The 22,637-nt window shown below is 35.7% G+C and overlaps 3 protein-coding genes across 5 annotated transcripts in view; 1 reads left to right on the forward strand and 2 right to left on the reverse strand.

The window, feature by feature from the left end:
- Positions 1-1,224: 1,224 nt before the first annotated feature.
- Positions 1,225-7,926, reverse strand: LOC130470247 (uncharacterized). Of its 2 annotated transcripts, none has more exons than XM_056839937.1 (3): positions 7,097-7,926; positions 6,161-6,326; positions 1,225-2,023 (listed from the first exon to the last, which is right to left on the reverse strand). In XM_056839937.1, exons 1-2 carry the CDS (start codon positions 7,400-7,402, stop codon positions 6,165-6,167), a joined length of 468 nt encoding a protein of 155 aa, XP_056695915.1. In that variant the 5' UTR covers positions 7,403-7,926; the 3' UTR covers positions 1,225-2,023; positions 6,161-6,164. The 2 variants fall into 2 exon arrangements, with proteins under 2 accessions (XP_056695915.1, XP_056695914.1); XM_056839936.1 differs by having other exon boundaries at positions 1,225-2,026.
- A 295-nt stretch (positions 7,927-8,221) lies between these two features.
- LOC130470239 (uncharacterized) lies at positions 8,222-9,445 on the forward strand. Its single transcript, XM_056839926.1, has 2 exons — positions 8,222-8,948; positions 9,063-9,445. The coding sequence occupies exons 1-2, from the start codon at positions 8,313-8,315 to the stop codon at positions 9,135-9,137; spliced, it is 711 nt and encodes a 236-aa protein (XP_056695904.1). The 5' UTR covers positions 8,222-8,312; the 3' UTR covers positions 9,138-9,445.
- Positions 9,446-18,056: 8,611 nt separating this feature from the next.
- Positions 18,057-22,637, reverse strand: part of LOC110806194 (syntaxin-81) — a 29,848-nt gene continuing 25,267 nt past the window's right edge. For both annotated transcript variants that reach the window (XM_022011827.2, XM_056839958.1), the window contains 4 exons: positions 21,692-21,835; positions 19,473-19,715; positions 19,158-19,289; positions 18,057-18,294 (listed from right to left, as the gene is read on the reverse strand). In XM_022011827.2, the coding sequence (XP_021867519.1) occupies positions 18,151-18,294; positions 19,158-19,289; positions 19,473-19,715; positions 21,692-21,835 (663 nt within the window). In that variant the 3' untranslated portion in view covers positions 18,057-18,150. The remainder of the gene's footprint in view (positions 18,295-19,157; positions 19,290-19,472; positions 19,716-21,691; positions 21,836-22,637) is intronic.

Raw genomic sequence — 22,637 nt, forward strand, 5'->3', positions numbered from 1 at the left:
TAAACAAAATTATTAATTTTAACGGATGGATGGATGGATCAAATGATGGATAGGGTGACGGGTTGGATGAAGCTCCACCCGAATCCGACCCGACCCATCACCCGATCCACACGCCACCCGTTTAACAGTAGTGTTTTATCGGGTTTAACCATATATTTGGTTCGGGTTGTTCGAATATCCGTCGGACTTTGATGAAATTGTCACCCCTAATTTGAAGGTTGAAAAAATATAAAAAATATATGTTGGGTTAATATTGAATGTTAAAGGGGGTGAAGTGGAAGAGATTAATGTGTATATTGGACTATTGATAATTTATGTTGAATAAGGAAGATGAAGTGGAAGAGGAGTTAAAGTTGTAAAACATAGAAACAATAATAAAAAAAAAAAACTAATAATAAATTAATGAATGAAATGAGAGATGACACATGGCTTCCAATAATCTATGGTGACACATGGCTTCTAATAATCTATGGTTATCCTTTTTATAGACTAGGTATAGATGTTGTTGATATTATCACTTTGGAAAAAATCATAAAAAAAATTAAATAAACAAACACGCAAAAACATAGCTTAAAGCCCTTAAAGATACTCCCTCCGTATTTTAAAAAGAGATACACTTGATCGACACATTGTTTAAGAGAGTGATTGAATTTATTAAAATAAGATGCAAGTGGGATAATGAGTGAATTATTTATTATAGTAAAAAGATGATGTGAGGAAGTGTAGGGACCATAAAAAAGTGAAAAATATTAATAATTAAAATGGGGACCAAAATATGTCCAAAAAATAGTGTATCTCTTTTAAGATACAGATTGAGTAATAGGGAGTATCAAAATACATACTCCCTCCGTCCCGGAATACTTGACCTGTTTTCCTTATCGGGCCGTCCCTTAATACTTGACCTGTTTCTAAAAATGGAAATATTCTAACAATATTATATTATTTCTCACTCCACCCCTATTAACCCACATACCCCCTACTCCATACAAAAAATAATTAAAAATTCAACTCCTACTCTCCCCCAACCCCACCTCTTAACCCACCTCCCACTAACTACATTAAAATAATACCCCACTATCAACTACTCCCTCCATTCCCTTTTGTTCTTCCCCTAAAGAATGTTGGGTGTGGTTTGAGAAAACTGAATCTTGGTTTGTATTGGGATATGAGTAATGATTGGGTGTAAGAATAATGATTGGGTGTAAGAAATTGAATAAAGTAAAGAGAGAGAAAGTATTTAATTAATAGGGAGAAAAGTAGATATTTTATTAAAGTAATGAAAGAAATCAGCAAAAAAATTCAGTCAAATGGGGTATGGGACCCATCAGCTGTTACATGGACCAATCAGATTTAATCATACAATGACTCACGTTTTTTTTGGCTGGAAATTAAGCCCAAACAATTGATTTCAGTTTCCCTCCAAATTTTCCCCCCAAATAAAAAAACAGGGGATTTTTAATTTCCCTCCAAATTTTTGAGGGGTTGACATAGTGAATTCCCTTTATAAATAGGGTCACTTTCCCCCCACAAAAGACCAAAATCTGACTTTTACCAAGTTCAATAAATACAAGCAAAACACCAAAATTTCTTCCTCAATTCAGCATTAAATAGCAAAAAAACAGGGGTATTAATGGCTTCAGATCAAGAGGATGACGATTTCCTCGGATTTTCTGATGATGAAGGCGATGGCATTAACTCCGATTCTGACTCAGAGGTAGGTGATGATGCTGCTGACTTGGTACAAGCTTCTCAAAATACTGCTGCTGATTTTGGGGACATTGGGTTTAATGAAGATGTACCAAACAGCACTGAATATGTACAGCAAGTACCAGAAGTAGAAGGGGAAGGGCACCAGCAAACTACCAACTTTCAAGAGGTACCATTTCTTTTTGATTTGAACTTTCCACCACCATCAGAAAATGCATCACCAATTCATCATCAAACAGCAACACCCAGAACAGATCATCATAAGCCTAGGACTCCTAGAATAAATAATGAATTGAGGCTTGAAATTTTGGTGTACCTGCTGAATAGAAAAATTCCAGATTCAGAAACTCTTTTGTTTGGGACAATAAGGGATGCAGCCATAGAATTTGATTACAACAGAAAAACCATAGGGTCAATATGGGACAAAGCAAAGAAGCAGAAGGCAGCAATGAATTCATATGTGGTGGAAAGTAAGTATCACAAGTGTGGCAGGAAAAAGGTTCAAGTCACATATGACTCTATTGCACAAATAGCCATGGGGGACAGAACATGCATTGTAGATCTTGCAAGAATGCTCAATTTGGGACCAACAACAGTATGGAGGCTCATCAAGAGGAAAATTATTAAGCCACACTCAAGTCCCTTGCATCCAGGCATTTCAGATGCATGCAAAATGGCAAGGATGAGGTGGGTACTCAGACTAATAATGGATTACACTATACCACAGGAACCAACATATTACAGCATGTATGACTTCATTCATATTGATGAGAAGTGGTTTTATTTGACTCAAAAAAACCAGAGAGTTTATCTTGCAAACAATGAACCCTATCCACATAGAAGTGCAAGTTCAAGAACCAAGATACCAAAATTCATGTTCATGGCAGCAGTAGCCAGACCAAGGTGGGGTGAAAATGGGAATTGTGAATTTGATGGTAAAATAGGCATATTTCCATTCACAAATGCAGTTGCAGCCAAGAGGACATCAAAAAACAGAGTAAAGGGGACCATTGAAACAAAGCCAGTGAAGTCTGTGAATCAAATTGAAACAAGGGCAATGATGATCAACATGCTAATTCCAGCAATCAAGGCAAAGTGGCCACCACATGAAGGGGAAAAGGTCATCTATATCATTCAAGATAATGCAAAGGCACATATATTGCAAAATGATCCTGAATGGCAACTACACTACAAACAAGATGGGTTCACTTTTGTGTTGACTCAACAGCCAGCAAACAGTCCAGATTGCAACATCTTGGACTTGGGATTTTTCAGGTCAATACAATCACTTATGCACAAGAAAATGCCTAAAACTGTGGAGGACTTAAGTGGAGCAGTGTATGATTCTTTTAATGAGTTGCATCCTAAGACATTGTCTAATGTGTGGATGACATTACAGTTTGTTTCTAATGAGATTCTAAAACACAAAGGCAACAATGATTACCAACTTCCACACAACAAGAAGAAGATTTTAGAAGATGAAGGCAGACTGCCAGAGCAAGTCAAGGCACCTATATGGGCAGTTAATGAATGCATGCAACTCTATGATGAATGGAAAGCAAACCAGTGAAGCAAGGTGAAAACAATTAGATAACTTTTTGTGTTTTGGGGACATGTTTTTAAATTGACAAGTAAAACCAATGTGTCACTTTTGTAAGCTTAAATGCAAGCATAACATGTAGGCAAAACATTTTGTAAGCATATCTTTTGGAAGCATCAATGAATGAATCTCATGTTTAAGTTTAGTAAAGTTTTTTTTCCATCATTCTTATTCACATCAATGTAGAGTAATCAAGGCAAGGCAATAAACATCAAATGAGTACATAACAAGAACAAGGCAGCATTGGCAGAAAAAGTACAAGGCACCAGAGGTAAGGCAGCATTGGCAACACTATAAACAAGGCAGCATTGGGTTCTTAAGAACAAGGCAGCATTTGCAATATCACAACTCTAAACACATCGGCTTCAAAATGGAAATAAATAATAATATCACATCATTTTCAGATGGAAATTATTCCCATTTTGAAACCGATGCGTCAAAAGATGTAATTTTGACAAAAACAATCAATTCATCATTGATAACACATGGAATATGCCTCACATAAACAAAGATTCATAAATATCTCAGAATGTCCCCAAAAATCATTGAATCAAACCCTTTCCAATTAAACTTAGCTCCTGAAAAACATCATGGATGCTAATGGTGCATGAGTTTGATTGAAAAACAAAGGGTTTGACACTCATAAAATGAAGACTCATCACAGATCACAAGGCATAAGTACAAAAACTTCTTCACATCACATCTCTAAGCACATCGGCATCCAAATGGAAAGAATGCATATCACATCATTTTCAGATGGAAATTCTTCCCCATTGGATGCCGATGTGCCAAAAGATGTAATGGTAAGGAAACAAGAACAAAGCAGCAAAAACAAGGAAGCAATGAACAAGGCAACATCATTGACTCTCAGTTTAGTTGTTTTACATCATTGACAGATTTGTTTCTAAATGATTTACAACCTCACCACCAATTCACCAAAGGGGATACTAGATCAATCAATGATGTGACATGATCTGTATTCCCTTTGGTGATTGGTGGTGAGGGACATGTTTAGAATCAAATATCTCAGGTTATCAACACATACATCACAGATCAGAAACACTAACATCATTGAATATCAGAAACACATTATACATGTTTTGCAATACATGAATTGCCTCTCCTGTCTAACCTGACATAAGATCTCAGAATGTCCCCAAGCATCATTGACACAAACCCTATCCCCTAACACTTAGCTCCGGAAGAGCATCAATGATGCTAATGGTGCACAAGTGTTATTGGAACATTGGGTTTGAGTCTCAGCAAATGAAAGACTCATCACAGATCAAGCATAACAATAACAATCAACAATGCATCAGATCACCATGAACTGATCAAAGCATAGGGTTTGAACCTCATCAAATGAAAGACTCATCACAGACCTCCACTGATTCATGGGACATGAAGCATTAAACAGATCATTAACATGTAGGGTTTCATTTCTCAGACATATTGACACACATCATTGATCAAGTAGTTTCAATACTATCATATCTTTAACATTCTTCTGCCGAATGGAATGATTGATATTCACATAATTTTGTGTGAAATGACATTCACTCCGTTCGACAAAAGAAGTTAAAGGACAATTATCAAAACAAAGATCTCAGAATATCAACACTAACATCATTGAATATCAGAAACACATTATACATGTTTTGCAAGACATGAATTGCCTCTCCTGTCTAACCTGACATAAGATCTCAGAATGTCCCCAAGCATCATTGACACAAACCCTATCCCCTAACACTTAGCTCCGGAAGAGCATCAATGATGCTAATGGTGCACAAGTGTTATTGGAACATTGGGTTTGAGTCTCAGCAAATGAAAGACTCATCACAGATCAAGCATAACAATAACAATCAACAATGCATCAGATCACCATGAACTGATCAAAACATAGGGTTTGAACCTCATCAAATGAAAGACTCATCACAGACCTCCACTGATTAATGGGACATGAAGCATTAAACAGATCATTAACATGTAGGGTTTCATTTCTCAGACATATTGACACACATCATTGATCAAGTAGTTTCAATACTATCATATCTTTAACATTCTTCTGCCGAACGGAATGATTGATATTCACATTCCATTGTGTGAAATGACATTCACTCCGTTCGACAAAAGAAGTTAAAGGACAATTATCAAAACAAAGATCTCAGAATATCAACAATCACATCATTGAAGATCACAAACCTCCTAATATTGATCTCAGAATGTCCCTAAGCATCACTAAAACAACTCCAAACCACAAACACTTAGCGCCCGAGAAATATCATTACTGATACTAATGGCAGCACGAGCATTTGTGGTTAGTTGGACTTGTTCCTCAGCAAAAAAAAGACTCATCATCGATCACAATAAATAAAGGGACATTATTGTATCCTAAAGGGACATGCTTGGACATTAAGCATTCAACACCAGGCCACAGTGAGAGGACTGAAATAACTCAAACCCTATCCCCAAATTATATTCATTTCATGCCTTTACTAATCCAAAACATAGTTATACTGATCAAATCTCATACTCACCAAAGCATCATATTTATCATACACAAAACATACCATAAAACAGGGGACATTAAGCCATCAAATCATGTTCATCACACAGACAACATTCCACAAAATTTCATAACCATATGGAAACACCATCATCCAATCATCATTATCAATATCAATATCATAACTTAAAATATCTAACATCAACATCCATACAACTAATCACAACATCATCATCCAAACAACAACACCCCTGGCCAACAACAGATCACAGTTGTTGGCATCCACCTTATGACTCCACAGCTAGCCAGCATTCAATAAAATGAAAAAAGGGAGAAAGGAGACAGACTTATCTAAGCATCATCAGATGCTGAAGCCGATTTTTTTCCCTTTTCTCCTTTCTTTGAGGAGGGATAACCAGATGAAAGTTGTCCTGGAGACCCAACAGCATCACCATTCTCATTTTCACACTCTCCAACATACACCAGATCAAATGAATCAGACCCACTTGGTTCCTTGCAATCAATAGGGGACAAACAACATGATTAGTGCCATCATAAAATAACAGGGGACCATGAATTAAAATCAGATTTAATCAAACAACTCAAAATAAAGTTCCAAATAATTTCAGATCACCATGGTTACCACATGCAATGAGATAAATGAAAGCAAATCACACAATAATTCCATTAAAATCCAACTAATTTTCGGAATACATCCAGATCCCATTTTTACCCAAAAAATGTGAAATAATATCCCAAATACATCCAGATCCCATTTTTAACCACATGCAATGGGAAAACAGATCAACAAAACACATGAATATTCCGATTTTCTTCAACTAATTTCCAAATAGCTCCAAATAAAATCAGAACTCAATTTTAACAATATGCAATGAAAAAACAGAGCCCAAAATAAAATCAGAACTCATTTTTAACAACATGCAATGAAAAAACAGAGCACAAAATAAAATCAGAACTCAATTTTAACAACATGCAATGAGAAAACAGAGCAAAGAATAACATAAAAAACCCGAATGAATCCAACAAATCTCCAAAAAATCTCCAAAAAATTCGAACAAATACCAGATCTGCATTTTTAACACATGCAATGGGAAATCAGAGCAACTACTCCAGAAAATAATCCGAGTTTAATGAACAATACTCCAAATAAATCAAACATTTATCAAATCCCACTTTTTTAGACATGCAAACTTTCATCAAACCATTTTAATAAAACCGACATCAATAACCCTAAATAAATCGCAAAAAATCAAAATTAATACCTCATCGGAATCTCCTTCACCGAAAAAACGCAGATCTGAGGGAGTGGGTTTCCGATCGTCATATTTTGACTCAACCTCCTCTCCTGGCTCCACTTCCCTCTTCCGAAACCATTCTTCCAAATAGTTTCGAGTACTCGTATTTTCTTTTTGGGCCAAATACAGATTGTTTTTATATTCGGCGGAGTAGGAATGCTCGTTATTGGGACAGTTGCACTTGGATCCCCAATCACAGTTGGAATCGGGGATTCTTTGACCAGAAGTTCCCACCCCAGAATCACCTCGAGTTCTAGACAAAGAAGAACCCATAAAGTACCAGAAAAACAGAGATCAGCGACGATTAGGGACCAAAAAGGGGACAAAAATAGAGGGGATCTGATCGGAAAATGATTCCGAGTAATTTTTATGAACGTTTTTCTGCGAAAACGTTTCAGATTTGCGAGATTTGGAGAGGAAAACCCAGATCAGAGGCGGAAAACCTAGGGTTTTCTCAAGAACAGGGGAGGAATTTTAAGAGAGAGAGAGAGTGAAATAAGAGAGAGAGAGAGATCCGAAGAGGTGAGAGAGAGAAATCAGAATGAGAGGTGAGGGAGGGATTGTGAGATAGGGACGGGTAATAAAGGGAGGGGGGGTAGGGTTAGGTTAATTAATTAAATAAGGTGGGTGGGGTAAAAGTGGGTGGGAAAGGGTAGAATCTTAGGGTATTTTTTGTAAATAGTGGGGAATCTTAGGGTAAATTGGTAAAAAAACTATGGCCAAAAATAGTAAAGATTCAGTAGGGGAAGAACAAAAAGAAATGCTAAAAAAGGAAATGGGAAGAACAAAAAGGAATGGAGGGAGTACTACCTATTAAATTAAATAAGTCAATTCAAGTCCCTTAAACTCTGTGCCGGTCAAACCGGGTCGAGTATTCCGGGACAGAGGGAGTAATTTGCTTGTTCAACTTCCAACCTCACGATCAAAATGCAAGAACAAAGCCTCAAATTTTTACAGTAACAAGCTATCCAAAGAAGTCTAATCTAGCTAGCCACGTGTCGATGCCTCCTCTTTTATAAGCGCCTTTACTCATTCACTTAAAAAATGATCTCCTATTCTTCCTATTGTCCTATATAAATAGTTAAATACCCTTTGAGCAAATGCATGCATATCCAAACACAAGAAACAGAAAGCAATTGAAATAGCAGTATCAGAAAGCAATTGAATTCACAGTAAGCTGAGGATGGCCGGGAAGGAGGCGCAGATAAGCTTGAAATTGTTGGTAGACACGAAGGCAAACAAGGTTCTGTTTGCAGAAGCAGGGAAAGAATTTGTGGATTTCATCCTCCACATGATGTCTTTGCCCCTTGGAACTGTTGTCAAACTCTTGAACCAGAAAAAAATGGTGGGTTGCCTTGGAGATCTCCACAAAAGTGTTGAATCTCTCAACAATCAGTACTTCAACTCAGATCTCAACAAGGATTTAGTACTGAATCCTAAAACAGCGGTCAATGTTCCTTTGTTGTCACTGAATGAGGCTCCAGCTGCCAACACTAGTCCTAAGAAATTCTACAAGTGTGGTTATTGTGGTAGTTTCAACTCTATAACTGAACACAGAGGTGCAAAGTGTCCTAATTGTTCCAACCAAATGACTACAGAGGTGAAGTGTGTCGTTGTCGAGACTGCAGGTTCGGCGACATCTTCAAGCGGAGGAAGTGGGGGATCCGGATATGTAAAGGGAGTAGTGACATACATGGTGATGGATAACTTGGAAGTTAAGCCAATGTCTACCATTTCTGGGATCACACTCATGAATAGGTTCAATATTAAGGATGTCTCTTCCTTGGCAGAAATGGAGGTTCAAGTTGGTCTCAAAGAGGTAAAATACTTCTTGTTTATGCGTGCATGTGATTAAATTTCTAGTTATTGAAATTGGGGTAGTTACATTAATTATTTTTGGAATTTGAGTCGTAGATCGATAATGTTTGTGCAGGGATTGGCAATACTGAAAGCGTCCTTGGAGACCAAAGCTGTGCTGACTCTTGTCTTCCTCGGAAAGAAGATCTAGTGTGTTCAAGATTTCATATGTTTTAAATATCTAATGGGATTATGCATAATGTATATATATATATGCATGTAATTGTATGGTGGAATTTGCATTTTGGATGATTAGGCATGCATATATCGGGATCACCTGATGTTTAGGTATCTTTTGCTGAAGATGATGCATGTACTAATCGATCTTAGAATTGAAGTTTATGGTTTCATGTTTTTAGGATAATAGGATGGGAATCTGCCTTTTGTGGTGTTGATGTTGTAAAGTTAACCCAGCTTGCATGTTGTAATACTAGTATATCAATATATGTTTGATGTATGCATCCGAAAGTACTATTCGTTTTTGTAATAATGGTGTTGGGGCATAAAAGAGTAATCCGGCCTGTAATGATTAATAGACGAATAGTACTAATTACCAAGAAATTTTGAGGATTGATCTTTGAGCTACATTAGTCAAAGTAGATGGTCGAAAATTTAATACAAAAAAAATAAACATCGGACAGATTAATTTGTGTTAGTAGAGTAATTATGTCAAAATTTTGCTTGTTTATTCCTATTCTAGTGTATGTATATTTATCTCTAGTTCTCTATTTCCACATTTGCTCGTTTATACTCCCACCCTTCGTTTCTTCTTGTTATTTACGTTTTTTTATTGGGTATTTCAAAATATTCTTTACATTTCCTTTTATATTACTTTATCACATAAATGCTTTAATAGTCTATTAAAATTTGTGTCGAATGATTATTTTAACCAATTAATTTCCTTTTGTCATTTAATATCTCAACTCCGCCTGCGAGTGTCGCGTATGCGGCATTCACCTGCGAGTGTCGCGTATGCGGCATTCACCTGCGAGTGTCGCGTATGCGGCATTCACCTGTGAGTGTCGCGTATGCGGCATTCACTGCCGGTTCCAAGTCCGGATAAAGGAGGAGGGTTGCGGTAGGTTAGTGGCGGCCAGCGGTAAAACTAAGTCATATATCATGACATGAATCGACAATGGAATATCGTGGGGGCGTCCCCTTCTCAGCGACGCGCTACACCTCTTGCGCTCGGGTATAGTGAAAAATATGTGAGGGTTGCTAGGTCGTCGCCCAGAAGCGGCACGCCACCCTACACCTGGGGGTGGTGTCAAATATGCAAGGGTGCGCTACACTTTCTAGGCCCAGGTGTAGTGGAAAATATGCAAGGGTTGCTAGGCCGTCGCCCGGAAGCGGGTGGCGTTAACTATCCAAGGTTTCATGGTAAGGGCAGGGGTAAGAGCAAGGTAGTAGGATGTGTTTTGGGACTTGGAACATTGTCTCTTTGACAGGGAGATCATTCGAAGTAGTAGAGATTATGAGAAGAGGAGAATTAATATATTATGTTTGCAGGAGACTAAGTGGGTTGGAAACAAGACAAGAAAAATAGCTCTATGGGGTTATAAGCTTTGGTATTCGGGAAAAACTAGGGGTAGGAATAGGGTAGGTATCCTTATTGACCGAGAATATATTGATGATGTAGTGGACGTGTCACGAAAGAGTGACTGAATTATGAGTATTAAGCTTGTGATAGGGGATAAAGTTGTAACTATTGTGAGTGCCTATGCACCACAAGTAGGACTAGATGGTTCAACTAGACAAGAATTTTGGAGGATTTAGAAGAAGTGGTGCAACGTGTCCCTAGAAGTGGGAAACTGATCATTGGTGGGGATCTCAACGGACAGGTAGACTCGAGTCGCGATGGATTTAAAAGCATTCATGGTGGTTTTGGGGGGATCGGAATGAAGCGGGAAATGTTATTTTGGATTTTGCATGACTTGGGAATAATGAACACTTGGTTTGAGAAAAGAGACTCTCACCTAGTAACTTATAGGAGTGGAGATAATACGAGTCAGATTGACTTCTTTTTAGTAAGGAATGCTTTGAGACAGTGCTACACTAATTGTAAGGGTGATTCGGGGTGAGAGTACAACAACCCAACATAGACTTGTGGTACTTGATTTTCGAGGTAGAAGTTATATAAGGAGGAGCAAACCACTAGTGGAGCCTAGGATCAAGTGGTGGAAACTTCAAGGGGAGCAACAACTAAAATTCGTGGAAAAGTGGCAAGTGAAGGTATTTGGGCCGGTGATAAGGATTTGGATATAGACTCATTATGGACAAGAATGGAGCACACCATAAAGGGAGTGGAAAAAGAAGTCCTAGGGGAATCTAAAGGAATCATGCCACCAAGTAAGGACACATCTTGTTGGAACAAAGTTGTACAACAAGCTATAAAGAGCAAACGAGAATGCTATAAAGAGTTGGGAAAATGTAGAAGTGATGAGAACTACGAGAAGTACAAGGAGGCTAAAAGGGAAGCAAAGAAGGTCGTAAGAGAGGCTAGAGCAAAGGTGAAGCAAGATCTTTATGCAAGATTGGATACAAAAGAAGGGGAAAAAGACATCTATAGACTTGCTCGAATGAGAGATAGAAAGACGCGAGATATCGGGAGGATTAAATGTGTGAAAGATGTTGATCAAAAAGTTTTGGTAAGAGATAAGGAAATCAAGGATAGATGGAAGTTCTACTTTGATAACTTGTTCAACGGGGATCAAGGACGCGATATTGGGGATACAAATATCTCTCGAGATATGGTTAACCTAGACTTTATGCGAAGAATTCAAAAGAGAAAAGTCGAATGGCACTGAATGATGGGACGCAAGAGGGCAGTGGAGCCCGATGGTATACCTATCGAAGTATGGAGATGCTTGGGAGAGAGAGGGTTGTATGGTTAACAACTCTTTTCAACAAGATTTGGGGAAGTAATAGGATGCCATTAGAGTGGAGGAAAAGTACTATCATCCCCTTGTACAAGAATAAGGGTGATGTCCAGGATTGTGTCAACTATCGAGAAATCAAAATAATGAGTCATACTATGAAACTTTGGGAGTGGATTATTGAGCAAAGATTGAGGAGAACTGTGAAAATTTCGGAGAACCAGTTTGGATTTATGCCGGGGAGATCGACTATGGAGGTCATTTATCTTATAAGGCAACTAATGGAGAATTATCGGGATAAGAAGAAGGATTTGCATATGGTTTTCATTGATTTGGAGAAGGCGTATGATAAGGTACCAAGGGAAATTCTTTGGTGGGCATTAAGTAGGAAAGGAATTACGAGGAAGTATATTGATATCATCATGGACATGTATGAGGGAGCTAGCACGAGTGTGAGAACTAGTGTTGGTAAGGCCGAAGAATTCCCCTTTACGATTGGAGTGCATCAAAGTTCCGCACTTAGCCCGTTTATTTATACTATAGTCATTCAAGATTGTATACCCTGGTGTATGATGTTTGCAGATAATATTGTGTTGATTGATGAAACAAAAGAAGGAGTGGAAAGTAAGTTGGAGTTATGGAGACAAACTTTGGAATCTCGGGGTTTTAGGCTGAGTAGAAACAAGACGGAATATATGGAATATAAGTTTAGTGGAGTACAAGATAGAGAGACAGGGCGATTAACTTAGATGGGAAAATTGTCCAAGGCTCTGAAATGTTCCGTTATTTAGGATCTGTTATCCAAAAGGATGGAGAATTGGATGGCGATGTGGCCCATAGAAGCAAAGCAGGTTGGTTGAAGTGGAAAGGTGTCACGGGGTTCCTATGTGATTCAGGCATGCCCCAAAGATTGAAGGGAAAATTTTACCGTACAACAATTCGACCGGATTTGTTATACGATATGGAATGTTGGGCAGTGAAACATTGTCACGTACACAAGATGAATGTGACGGAGATGCACATGTTACGTTGGATTTGTGGGCATACAAGAAAAGATCGTTTGAGGAATGAGATTATTAGGAAGAAAGTAGGGGTTGCACCGATTGAGTTTAAGATGATGGAAAATCGTTTAAGATGGTTTGGGCATGTAAGTAGAAGATCAAGTGATGCCCCGGTTATGAGGATATAAGGGTGGCAAAGTGATAGAATTGCAAGGGGTAGGGGAAGACCTAAGAAAATTTGGAGGAAGGTGATTGAGCACGATATGAGCTTTCTTGGGATTGAGGAAAATATGGCGTTGGATAGGACAGAGTGGAGGGAGAGAATATACATTGATGACTTCATTTGACTTATACACCTTTCATTTTTCAGTTTCTTTCTATTTTTCATTTTTATTTTTATTTATTTTTATTTTTTTATTTTATTTAAAATTCTATAATTTTTTTAAAAAATTTTAAATGCTATTTTAAAATGTACTTATTTTACTTATTTATTTATTTTAAACTTTACTTATTTTTTATCATTTCTCACAATATTTTTTCTATATATATGCATTTTTCTCTGATCTTACTTTCATTAATTCCACTTTATGTTCTTTGTTTTTTTCTTCTTTTTTACTTCCTGCTCCTTTTTGGTTTGATTGGTGACAATGACGATCTCCTACGACGATTCACGTTAGCCGACCCCAAATCATTTTGGGACTAAGGCTTTATTGTTGTTGTTGTTGTCATTTAATCTCTCACACTTTTTTATTTGGACATTAAATTTTTCTCATTTTTCAATATCAGAATTATGATAATAGAGAAAATATTATAAATAAACGTAATTTTTCTTGTTTAAATAAAAAAAATATAGAGAAATCTCAATGTATATTAATTAGTCGTTAATAAACGTGTGAAAGATCAAACGTAAGGGGAAAAAAAAGGAGGAGCAATTCGGAGTACTAAAAAACGAGGGAGGCTACATCGCTGGTAACCAGCGACACAATTACTCCATACCCGGGGTAAAATGGTAATTTCCGCTCAAGAGTTGAAAAGTCAAACAAAGTATTATGTATGGGCAACAATGATAGTAATTAGTACAACAATGACAGTATTTTAATACAACAATGACAGTATTTATGCAAACGATGACAATACTTATATAACACTTGTATACATACTTTTGCTCATTCATTTAATATGCAACACTTTTATCCATTCATTTAAGTGGTCTCTTTACTTTTTATATTTAATTACAGTTGTATACATAATTTCCTTTTTTTGGGTGATTGTGACAGTATTTTAATACAACAATGACAGTATATATACAACAATGACAATACTTATATTACAAATGACAGTATATACCAAGTTAGCAACACTTTTACACATTTATTTAAAGGTGGGCCATGTTTCTAATTTTTTTTATTTTTTTTATTTTAAAGGTGGGTATGGGGTAATATGTTGCTGGTTACCAGCGATGTAGCCTCCCTCCTCAAAAACCTTTAAATGTTTACTGCATCAATTACCTTTTGATGTTCCGCTAGAGATAAACCAAACACTTTACTGTAAATGAAGCATAGGGAATAACTGAAGCATAGGGAATAGCTCAAATCAGCCGCCCATGCGATGCTATAATTAAATCAGTAACTAGTTTTTAGGCCCGGGCGATGCCCCGGGTTACTGCATTAGTAACATTTATATTATTCTTATTTCGTATTTTGAAAATATTATTAATCAATTCATTTTTATTACATTTATTAGTATATATATTTTTTTTTTACAATGAAAGCATGTAACGTGTTATAGCTCAATGGTAAACACTTCATTGTTTAAACGTGAAGTCGCGGGTTCGAATCTTATACATGCTCCATTTCTAAGTTTTTAAATATATGAAGTGTATGTGAAATGAAATATTCACAAACAGAGCGCCACGTGACACATAAACTTCTATAGAAACGCCTTTTAAATATATAGTATAGATTATTTCATGCAATTCTCAACAAATCCCAACTACATAATTAGCTTTCATTTTTCGGAGCATATATAAGCCGGCCTGTTATAAAAAAAGGACGTTTTAGGCTTAAGTGTTGATAAGTGTGAAATCAATGTAAGGCTCTGTTCTGTTCGACTTGTTTTAACTTATTTCAAATAAAATAAGTTCAGATAAGTTCAGTTAAATTCAGATAAGTTTTTTTAGTCATGTTTACACACAAATAAGTTTATTTCAGATAAAATAAGTTTACATAAATTCAGTTAAGTTCAGATAAGTTCATATAATATAAGTTCAACCAAAATATGTCCAATAGAACGGAGCCTAAAATCGTCATAATTCCCTCATTTCCCATCAAAACGAGTTTATGATCATGCATTAGAAAATTATTGAACCAAGCTTTCTCTTCAACTTGAATCAATTCAATCTAATGAGGAGATAATGAGATATATTCATTTGAAGTCAGTCATTCTAATATAATGAAACAAACATCTTTCAAGAAGAATTCAAGACACATATAACAATTCTACACCTTAAATTGAATAATCTAGGCTTCCTCATGTTTACAAACCCAACTCTAGTTCAATTTCTGATAAGGAAATTACAAGCAGAAATAGCTTTCACACACTATGTACAATACAACGTTGTAAACAAAGGCGTGATAACAATCAAGGGTCTACAAGCAAATAACATGCTATCTTTTCGACTTTTAGAACCTTTTCGGTTTTGATGATACCATATGTAGTTGCAATTTGTGAACGTTTGTTTTTCTTTTTTTTATAAATTAAGCCTATGTCAAGAAACAAAAAATAAAAAAGAAACACTCTACAAAAGTATGTAGTCTTGGACACTAGATACTTCCAGAGTTCCAGGTCTTTGGAGACCAATTCGTGATTATGAACAATGGTGCACAATGAATAGTGTGCAACCAAAATAACACGTGTATGTGCAATAGAACACGACATTGTGATAAAAGAACCTGCGATACATTATTATATTATTTCACTTAGCAATAAAACCGTGAATCTATTACATTATAGTAAAACAGACCTTAGGAGTGACATATGTCGTCATATTCTTGTACAAAACTTTCCCACCAAAAATATGTTTAAGAAAAGTCTAATTTTTTCTATTCTTTTTAGTAACTTTTTATGTATGGAAAAATATATATTTGTTTAAAGATTATGAAAATAACATATGTTTTTTTTGAGGGAATGAAAATAACATATGTTACATAATAATAATTTGCCAAAAATGATTTTTGTTAATATTTTAGTCAAATCATTATATTAAGAATGAAAAATATATTTACTCATAGTATATCGAATATTTTGGTCAAATTAGCGATCAGACATATTAAATATGTAATACATAGTAGGTAGAAAGTTGTATATTTCGATCGTATGATGATTAAAGAATATGTTCAAGATTTATTAGATACTACCTCCGTTTCAGAAAGTTCTTTACGCTTTGGAAAATGTGTCCAAAGTATAAAAACTTTGACCGTAAATTCTCACCGTACGTTATATATATCAAAAGGTTACATATAAGATCTTGTTAGATTGGTCTCGGAATGTATTTTCAGAATATAAAATTTTTATAATTTTTTCACATACGAAATTGGATATATTAATAGTTAAACATTGCATTGAAATTCGTGCAAATAGTAACTGTAAAGATCTTTTTGAAACGGAGGTAGTATTTAATTAGAAAAATATTTAAGTCAAATATATTATAGAGTATTAAAAATTGGTCAAATAATTGTAGAAAATATGTGCATGCACGGGTCTTGATCTAGTAATAAATATATTCATGTTCTTTTTACATTGGCTAATGTTCTTTTACGCGTGTATTTGTGTTCTTAAGTGCATCATGCTCATTGTGCACCATGGTTTTCCATCTAAATTGCACAATAAGCTTGGCACAACCAAAATAACATATGTGCACAAGTAGAAAAATATGACATTGTGATAAAAGAACATGCTATATATTATTTCATCATGTATTAAAATTACAAATCTGCTACATTATACTAAAACAAATACAAGGAGTAAGTGAGTAAGGCCCTGTTCTTTTTGGCTTAATTTCAGTTTCAGGACTTATTTTGCAGTTCAGTTCAGTTCAGGAGCATTCAGTTCAGTTCAGTTCAGTTCAGTTCAGGATCATTAAGTTCAGTTCAATTTAATTCAATTCAATTTAACTTAATAATAATAATAATAATAATAATAATAGTATTATTATTATCATTATTATTATTATTATTATTATTACTTGTATTATTATTTATATTATTGTATTACTTATTATTTATATTTATATTTATAGTATTATATTATTATATTACTTATTATTTATATTTATATTCATATTATTATATTACTTATTATTATTATTATTATTTATTAATAATTAATATAATTTATTATTATTTTTATTAATTAGTTACGGATTATTAGTTATTAATTATTTAGTTATTAGTTATTAACTATGAATTATTATTATTATTATTATTAAAACTTATCATTTAGTGTAATTATTTAGTAATCAATTACAGATTATTATTATTATTTATTATATAGTTATTTAGTTATTAATTAATAATTATTCTTTAGTTATTAGTTAACATTTATTATTATTATTTATTAATTATTATTTTATTATTTATTATTTATTATTAGTTATTTATTATTTATTATTTATTACTTCCTCCATTTTTTTATAATTGCACCGTTTTCCTTTTTCGGAAGTTGCATATTAATTTCACCATTTCCTTTTTTGGTAAATTTATCCACATAAAATGACATTTCTATCCTTATCATCATTTGTTAAATGACATTTGTACTTAGATCACATGGGTATATTTGTCATTTATCACCTTTAACCCCCATTCTTAAATCTTGTGCCCAACCCAAATGGTGCAATAATAAAAAAATAGAGGAAGTATTTATTATTTATTTCGGTAATATATTCTGTTAAGTTCAGTTCAGTTCAGGAGCATTCAGTTCAGTTCTAAAAAACAGGGCCTAACACACGTAATTTTCTGGACAAAACATTTTTTTATTAACTTTTTTTTTATTAACTTTTTTTTGTATGAAAATTATACTTCAATATTTGTTTATAGATTATGGAAACAGGGGAAGGGGGGAAATACCCCTTTAGCGCACCTAGCTTTAGTTATACCCGGGTGTCGTATGGATGTTCTCCAAATCTTGGAACCCCAGTTTCATGGAAAAATAAACAAGGACCATCTTCTTTAGTGATGACTAATAAGCTTGCAGCTGTTGATTGTTGAAACCTCTATACATAATACATACTTCAATTATACCAGTCAAGAAATAGGACCGCTAAAATAAGTACAACCACAAACATCACATTAAATATTCTGCTACTGCTATTTCGCTGTATGGCCTGCGTCAGCTCTTTGTTGCCAAGCTCCACATTTTTGGTTGCTTCAACTGCCTACATACACAAAATATTGCAAATATGTGTAAATGCAAGGTTTTCTGATGATCTAAAGACAGTATCGAAAATTTTGTTTAGGATAAAATACAGTATACACACTAAAAGAACCACAGAGTGTGTACAAGGAACTAAGGAATACTTGATGAAGAGAAGTAAGTGCCATGATTTTAAAACTTTTAGCGAGCCAAGTGATTGCAAGATATGCACATAAATAAAGAGATATTGGCAAGAACAATTGGTCTAACAACCTCTTACGGACATAAATGTTTTATTCCGTCATACACCAGTAGTTGTTAACCATTTTGAAACAGATATGGTACATATATCATATTTTGAGGGCTCAGTTGATTGAATTCGCAGCACTTATGGTCATAAACATACTGCATACCCCTAAAAAGTCGCATTTTGATATGCCATGGGTTCAGTGTGCAGTTTAACGGAAAGCTACCCTCTCTAAGTTGCTTCATCGAGGTAACGTTACATACACCTGATCGTCACTTGAGTTCAAGGCGTGATGATTGATTTTTAAATGAAAAGGAAAAGCACAAAAAGGGGTGCATTTAATAGGAATAAAAGCTGCAAAAATCTCGACATAATAACAAATTAGAAAAGTAGTTTGGAACATCCCAAAAATGAGATCAAGATGCCCTTGCACACCATGTGTACCTCTATCAAGACAGCTTTAGAACACAAGGATAACTTCTCCCCAAAAATCCCCACTAACAACAAGACAGGTGATGGTCAGGAAGAGCACATTCTAGAGACAGAAAAAATAACCGTATACCAGAACAGAATCACTGCTCGGATTTACCAAGAACACTTAAGTGTCAAGGTCTTTCAACTACGGAAACAAATCTTACCTGATCGTACAAGTATTCAATCTGTTGGACTTGCTGGAGAACATGTGTAGCCAAGAGGTGATTCAGTGCAGACATCTCCACCATTTTAGTTTCAGTTTCTTGAGCAGCATCAAGGAGATTACTCAGCTCCACCTAAATTGACCTTTAATGTTATTCTGATGAATTCTACAGACAAATACTAAATAAAAATTTATGCATTGATACTATGCAAAGTATCATGATAAATCTGCAACTTATAACCTGTAATGCACAAGTATCATCATCCAAACTAAATAAAAAATGTGTATTGACACTATTTAATTTGCATTTTACAACCTGAAGTGCACGAGTATCATCATCCAAAAGCTGTTCTTGGACTCTTTGGGGACTGGGTTCTACTTCATCATGTTCCTTAACCTCTGGAAGCTTTGATTTCAAATTATCTATTGCAGTTTGGTCGGAGATACGGCTACGTTTTCTTCTGGGCATTGTTCTATTCAAAGCATCTTGGAACCGTACAGCTCTTAGTCGATCAAATTCTGATGTAACTGTATGAAGCTTTTCGCTCAATATCAAAACCTGTACGATTGTTTCACCAATTAATGACATGTCTAGAACCAAGAAAAACATAGCTATATATGTTGTGTTCATGACTTCATATTAACCTTCCTCACTGTGTTGGTTATATTAATCTAAACAAGATTCAACTGCCAAGCAGAGGCATGTTGAAGCATGGATGGCTAGTAACTTTCAATATTAAAATTTCACAACCAAACAGTTTGACAGGAAGTCTTGAGAGCTTACTGGTCAAGACAACAAATTCTCCAAACAGGGAAACCATGCAAAGGAACTGATGCGTGAAAAGAGATTCTCAAAAGATTATGTTATGTAACATTAAGAGAATAAGTTTCAGGAAAAATAAGTTGAGTTCCAATATGTTCCAATAAGTTTAGATAAGTTCAAACATCGAACCAAGTTCAATTCACAACTACAAAGAGTTCAAATAAGTTATAAGTTCGAACAAGTTAAGATAAGAGATTTTCAGGTGAAAGTAATACCAACGCTCCATAGTTATAGGGGGTGTTTAGTTTTTTGATTTTTTGGAATCAGCTACGGGTATGGAATCATCTTCCAAAACCAAACCTTGGTGTTTAGACTTTGTAATCATCCATATCAGTACTTGATTACTTGGTGTTTGGTTTAGTCATTTTTAAAGATCTGAAACCTAGGGGACTCACCCCAAACCCACAAGGAGTCGGGTTCGCAGGCCCCAAACCCACAAGGAATCGGGTTCGCAGGCCCCAAACCCACAAGGAATCGGGTTCGCATGCCTGGAGGGGGGGGGGGGGGGGGGGGGGGTGGGTTCGCAGGCCCCACCTTTGGAATCAAAAAATTTCGAAAAATAAAAATAATATCCTAATTTTTAGTTTCAGCATACGTCTACTCCACACACATCCCCCATTGCTCCAACCTTCGCCACCTACCCTAACCAACACCAAATGCCTGCCATTGCAACTCCCACCCACCAACACTGCAACATACTAAATCACAACGACCAACCACCAACGACCAACCACCACCACATAAATTACCGCCGACATTGCGCCGCCACCACTACCATACCCAAAAAATATCCTTCACCATAACATTAATAACACCCACTAGAATCAATTCGCCCACCACCCCCACAGCATATAATAGTCAGTCGATTGCATCCAGATTTTAGAAGTCATGTTTGGCCATTCCAAATTTGGAACTTGAATGATTAAATTCAAAATCGACCACCAAAAACCAATATCATCCCGTTAGACAAAGAAATGCCAGTAAGGACGATACAGATCCAAATCAAAACAGCATGAAGAAGGAAGCAAAAGAAAAGTAGGAAAGAGTAAAAAATGAGAAAGTGTGGAGTGTTCAACTTTTTGGGCAGAGGGGAAAAAAGTGGAAGGGGGAGGAGTGAGGAAGGAGAAGAAGGAAGACGTGGGACAGTGGGAGATGAGAAAATTTTGTGGATAGATTTTTTTTTTTTTTAAAGTTAATGTTTAACGATCAAACACGTGGGTAATTGGGTATTGGGTTCTAGGTATCATCCATTCTAAACCCGTAGTTGCAATGCTAAAACCCATACCTGATACCTTTGTTGGAACTAAATGGGGTCTAAATGGTATATCATTCTTCAAACATGTAATCACTTAACAGAAACTAACAGTTGCCATTCTCGTTTTTCATCAAGCTGTAAAAGTTTGATTATCACATAAACTTGTGGAGTTAAGCGTAGAGGTTAGGCCACTAACACATGAGTGACATGACACATCAATGAGACCCTGTAAACACCAAGGACATAAAAGCTCAAAGCACGTACTAAAAAACAGCGCATCAAAACTTGTTTATGTGCAAAATCAGTATTCTGAACTCTGAAAGTCTCACAAAAGAATGTAGGAAAAGCACCAATGCCAGCGCCTCCAACCCACACACCACATCCCCCCCCCCCCCCCCACGCCATACTTAGCTGTACAAGAATCCAACTACAATCATCAGGATAAGTCATCACATACCACTCCATGTTTATGTGCAATTGTATCAGCATTAGAACCATCTGTCCTCATACCAAGCCAGCCCTTCGAATTTGCTTCTTCGTCACTTATACTAGCTTTTAGAACCTCTATCTGCTTTTGACACAATTTAACGAAAGAAGTAACCTGCAAAGAAATAACTTCATGTCAAAGAACTTATCAAAATTATTGCATAATAAATAAAAAAGGTTTGACTTTTGAGTAGTTGACCTTCAATCATCTCTAACTTCTAACAGACAGAATACTTTTAGCAATACCAGGTATCAAACAGAATACATTCTAGAACAAAATCTGTTACGCACTCGCCATCATCTTTAATGTTCAATTCTTTGACTACGGGATAAGAAAAATTGGTCAACTCTTGGACAACATTAAATTAAAAAGTCAGTCCTTCTTTTCTATCATTATCTCTTAAAGGAAAGCGGAGGCCTGTATTGTCCACTTCAGTGAAGAATCAAGGCCAGTTACTAGTTACTTTAAAAAATCAATAATTTGTTCTTTAACTGAACTAATTGCTTATCATCACATACCATATGTATGGCAGGAGTGCAGGACAGAGACAAGAAAGAGACAAAGGCAGCAGTTACAGTAAATCTAAAAAATGCAAGAAACCAGTCAATGTAAACAATATTAATGCGCCTACTACGAACTTTTAGATTGTATTTTAGTGAACAAATTTAGCACATAACCAATCTTGATTTAAGAATGGAATTGTAAGAGGGCAGAAGAGGTATCAGAGCAACTTTTGAACTAACTAACTTCAACAAAGAGATAACAAGTAATTAAAGATTGTCAGTGTGATGCGTCCATAAGACTAGCTTCTAACAGGTACTTTTGATATGCACCCCCCATCCCCGCCCCACCTCATTCAGAAGGGGTATTAGGGTTACAATTAACAGTTCTGTACTTCGGTTCTGCTCAAATTTTC

This window comes from Spinacia oleracea, chromosome 1 (genome assembly GCF_020520425.1).
Source record: "Spinacia oleracea cultivar Varoflay chromosome 1, BTI_SOV_V1, whole genome shotgun sequence".
Taxonomy (NCBI): Eukaryota; Viridiplantae; Streptophyta; class Magnoliopsida; order Caryophyllales; family Amaranthaceae; genus Spinacia; species Spinacia oleracea.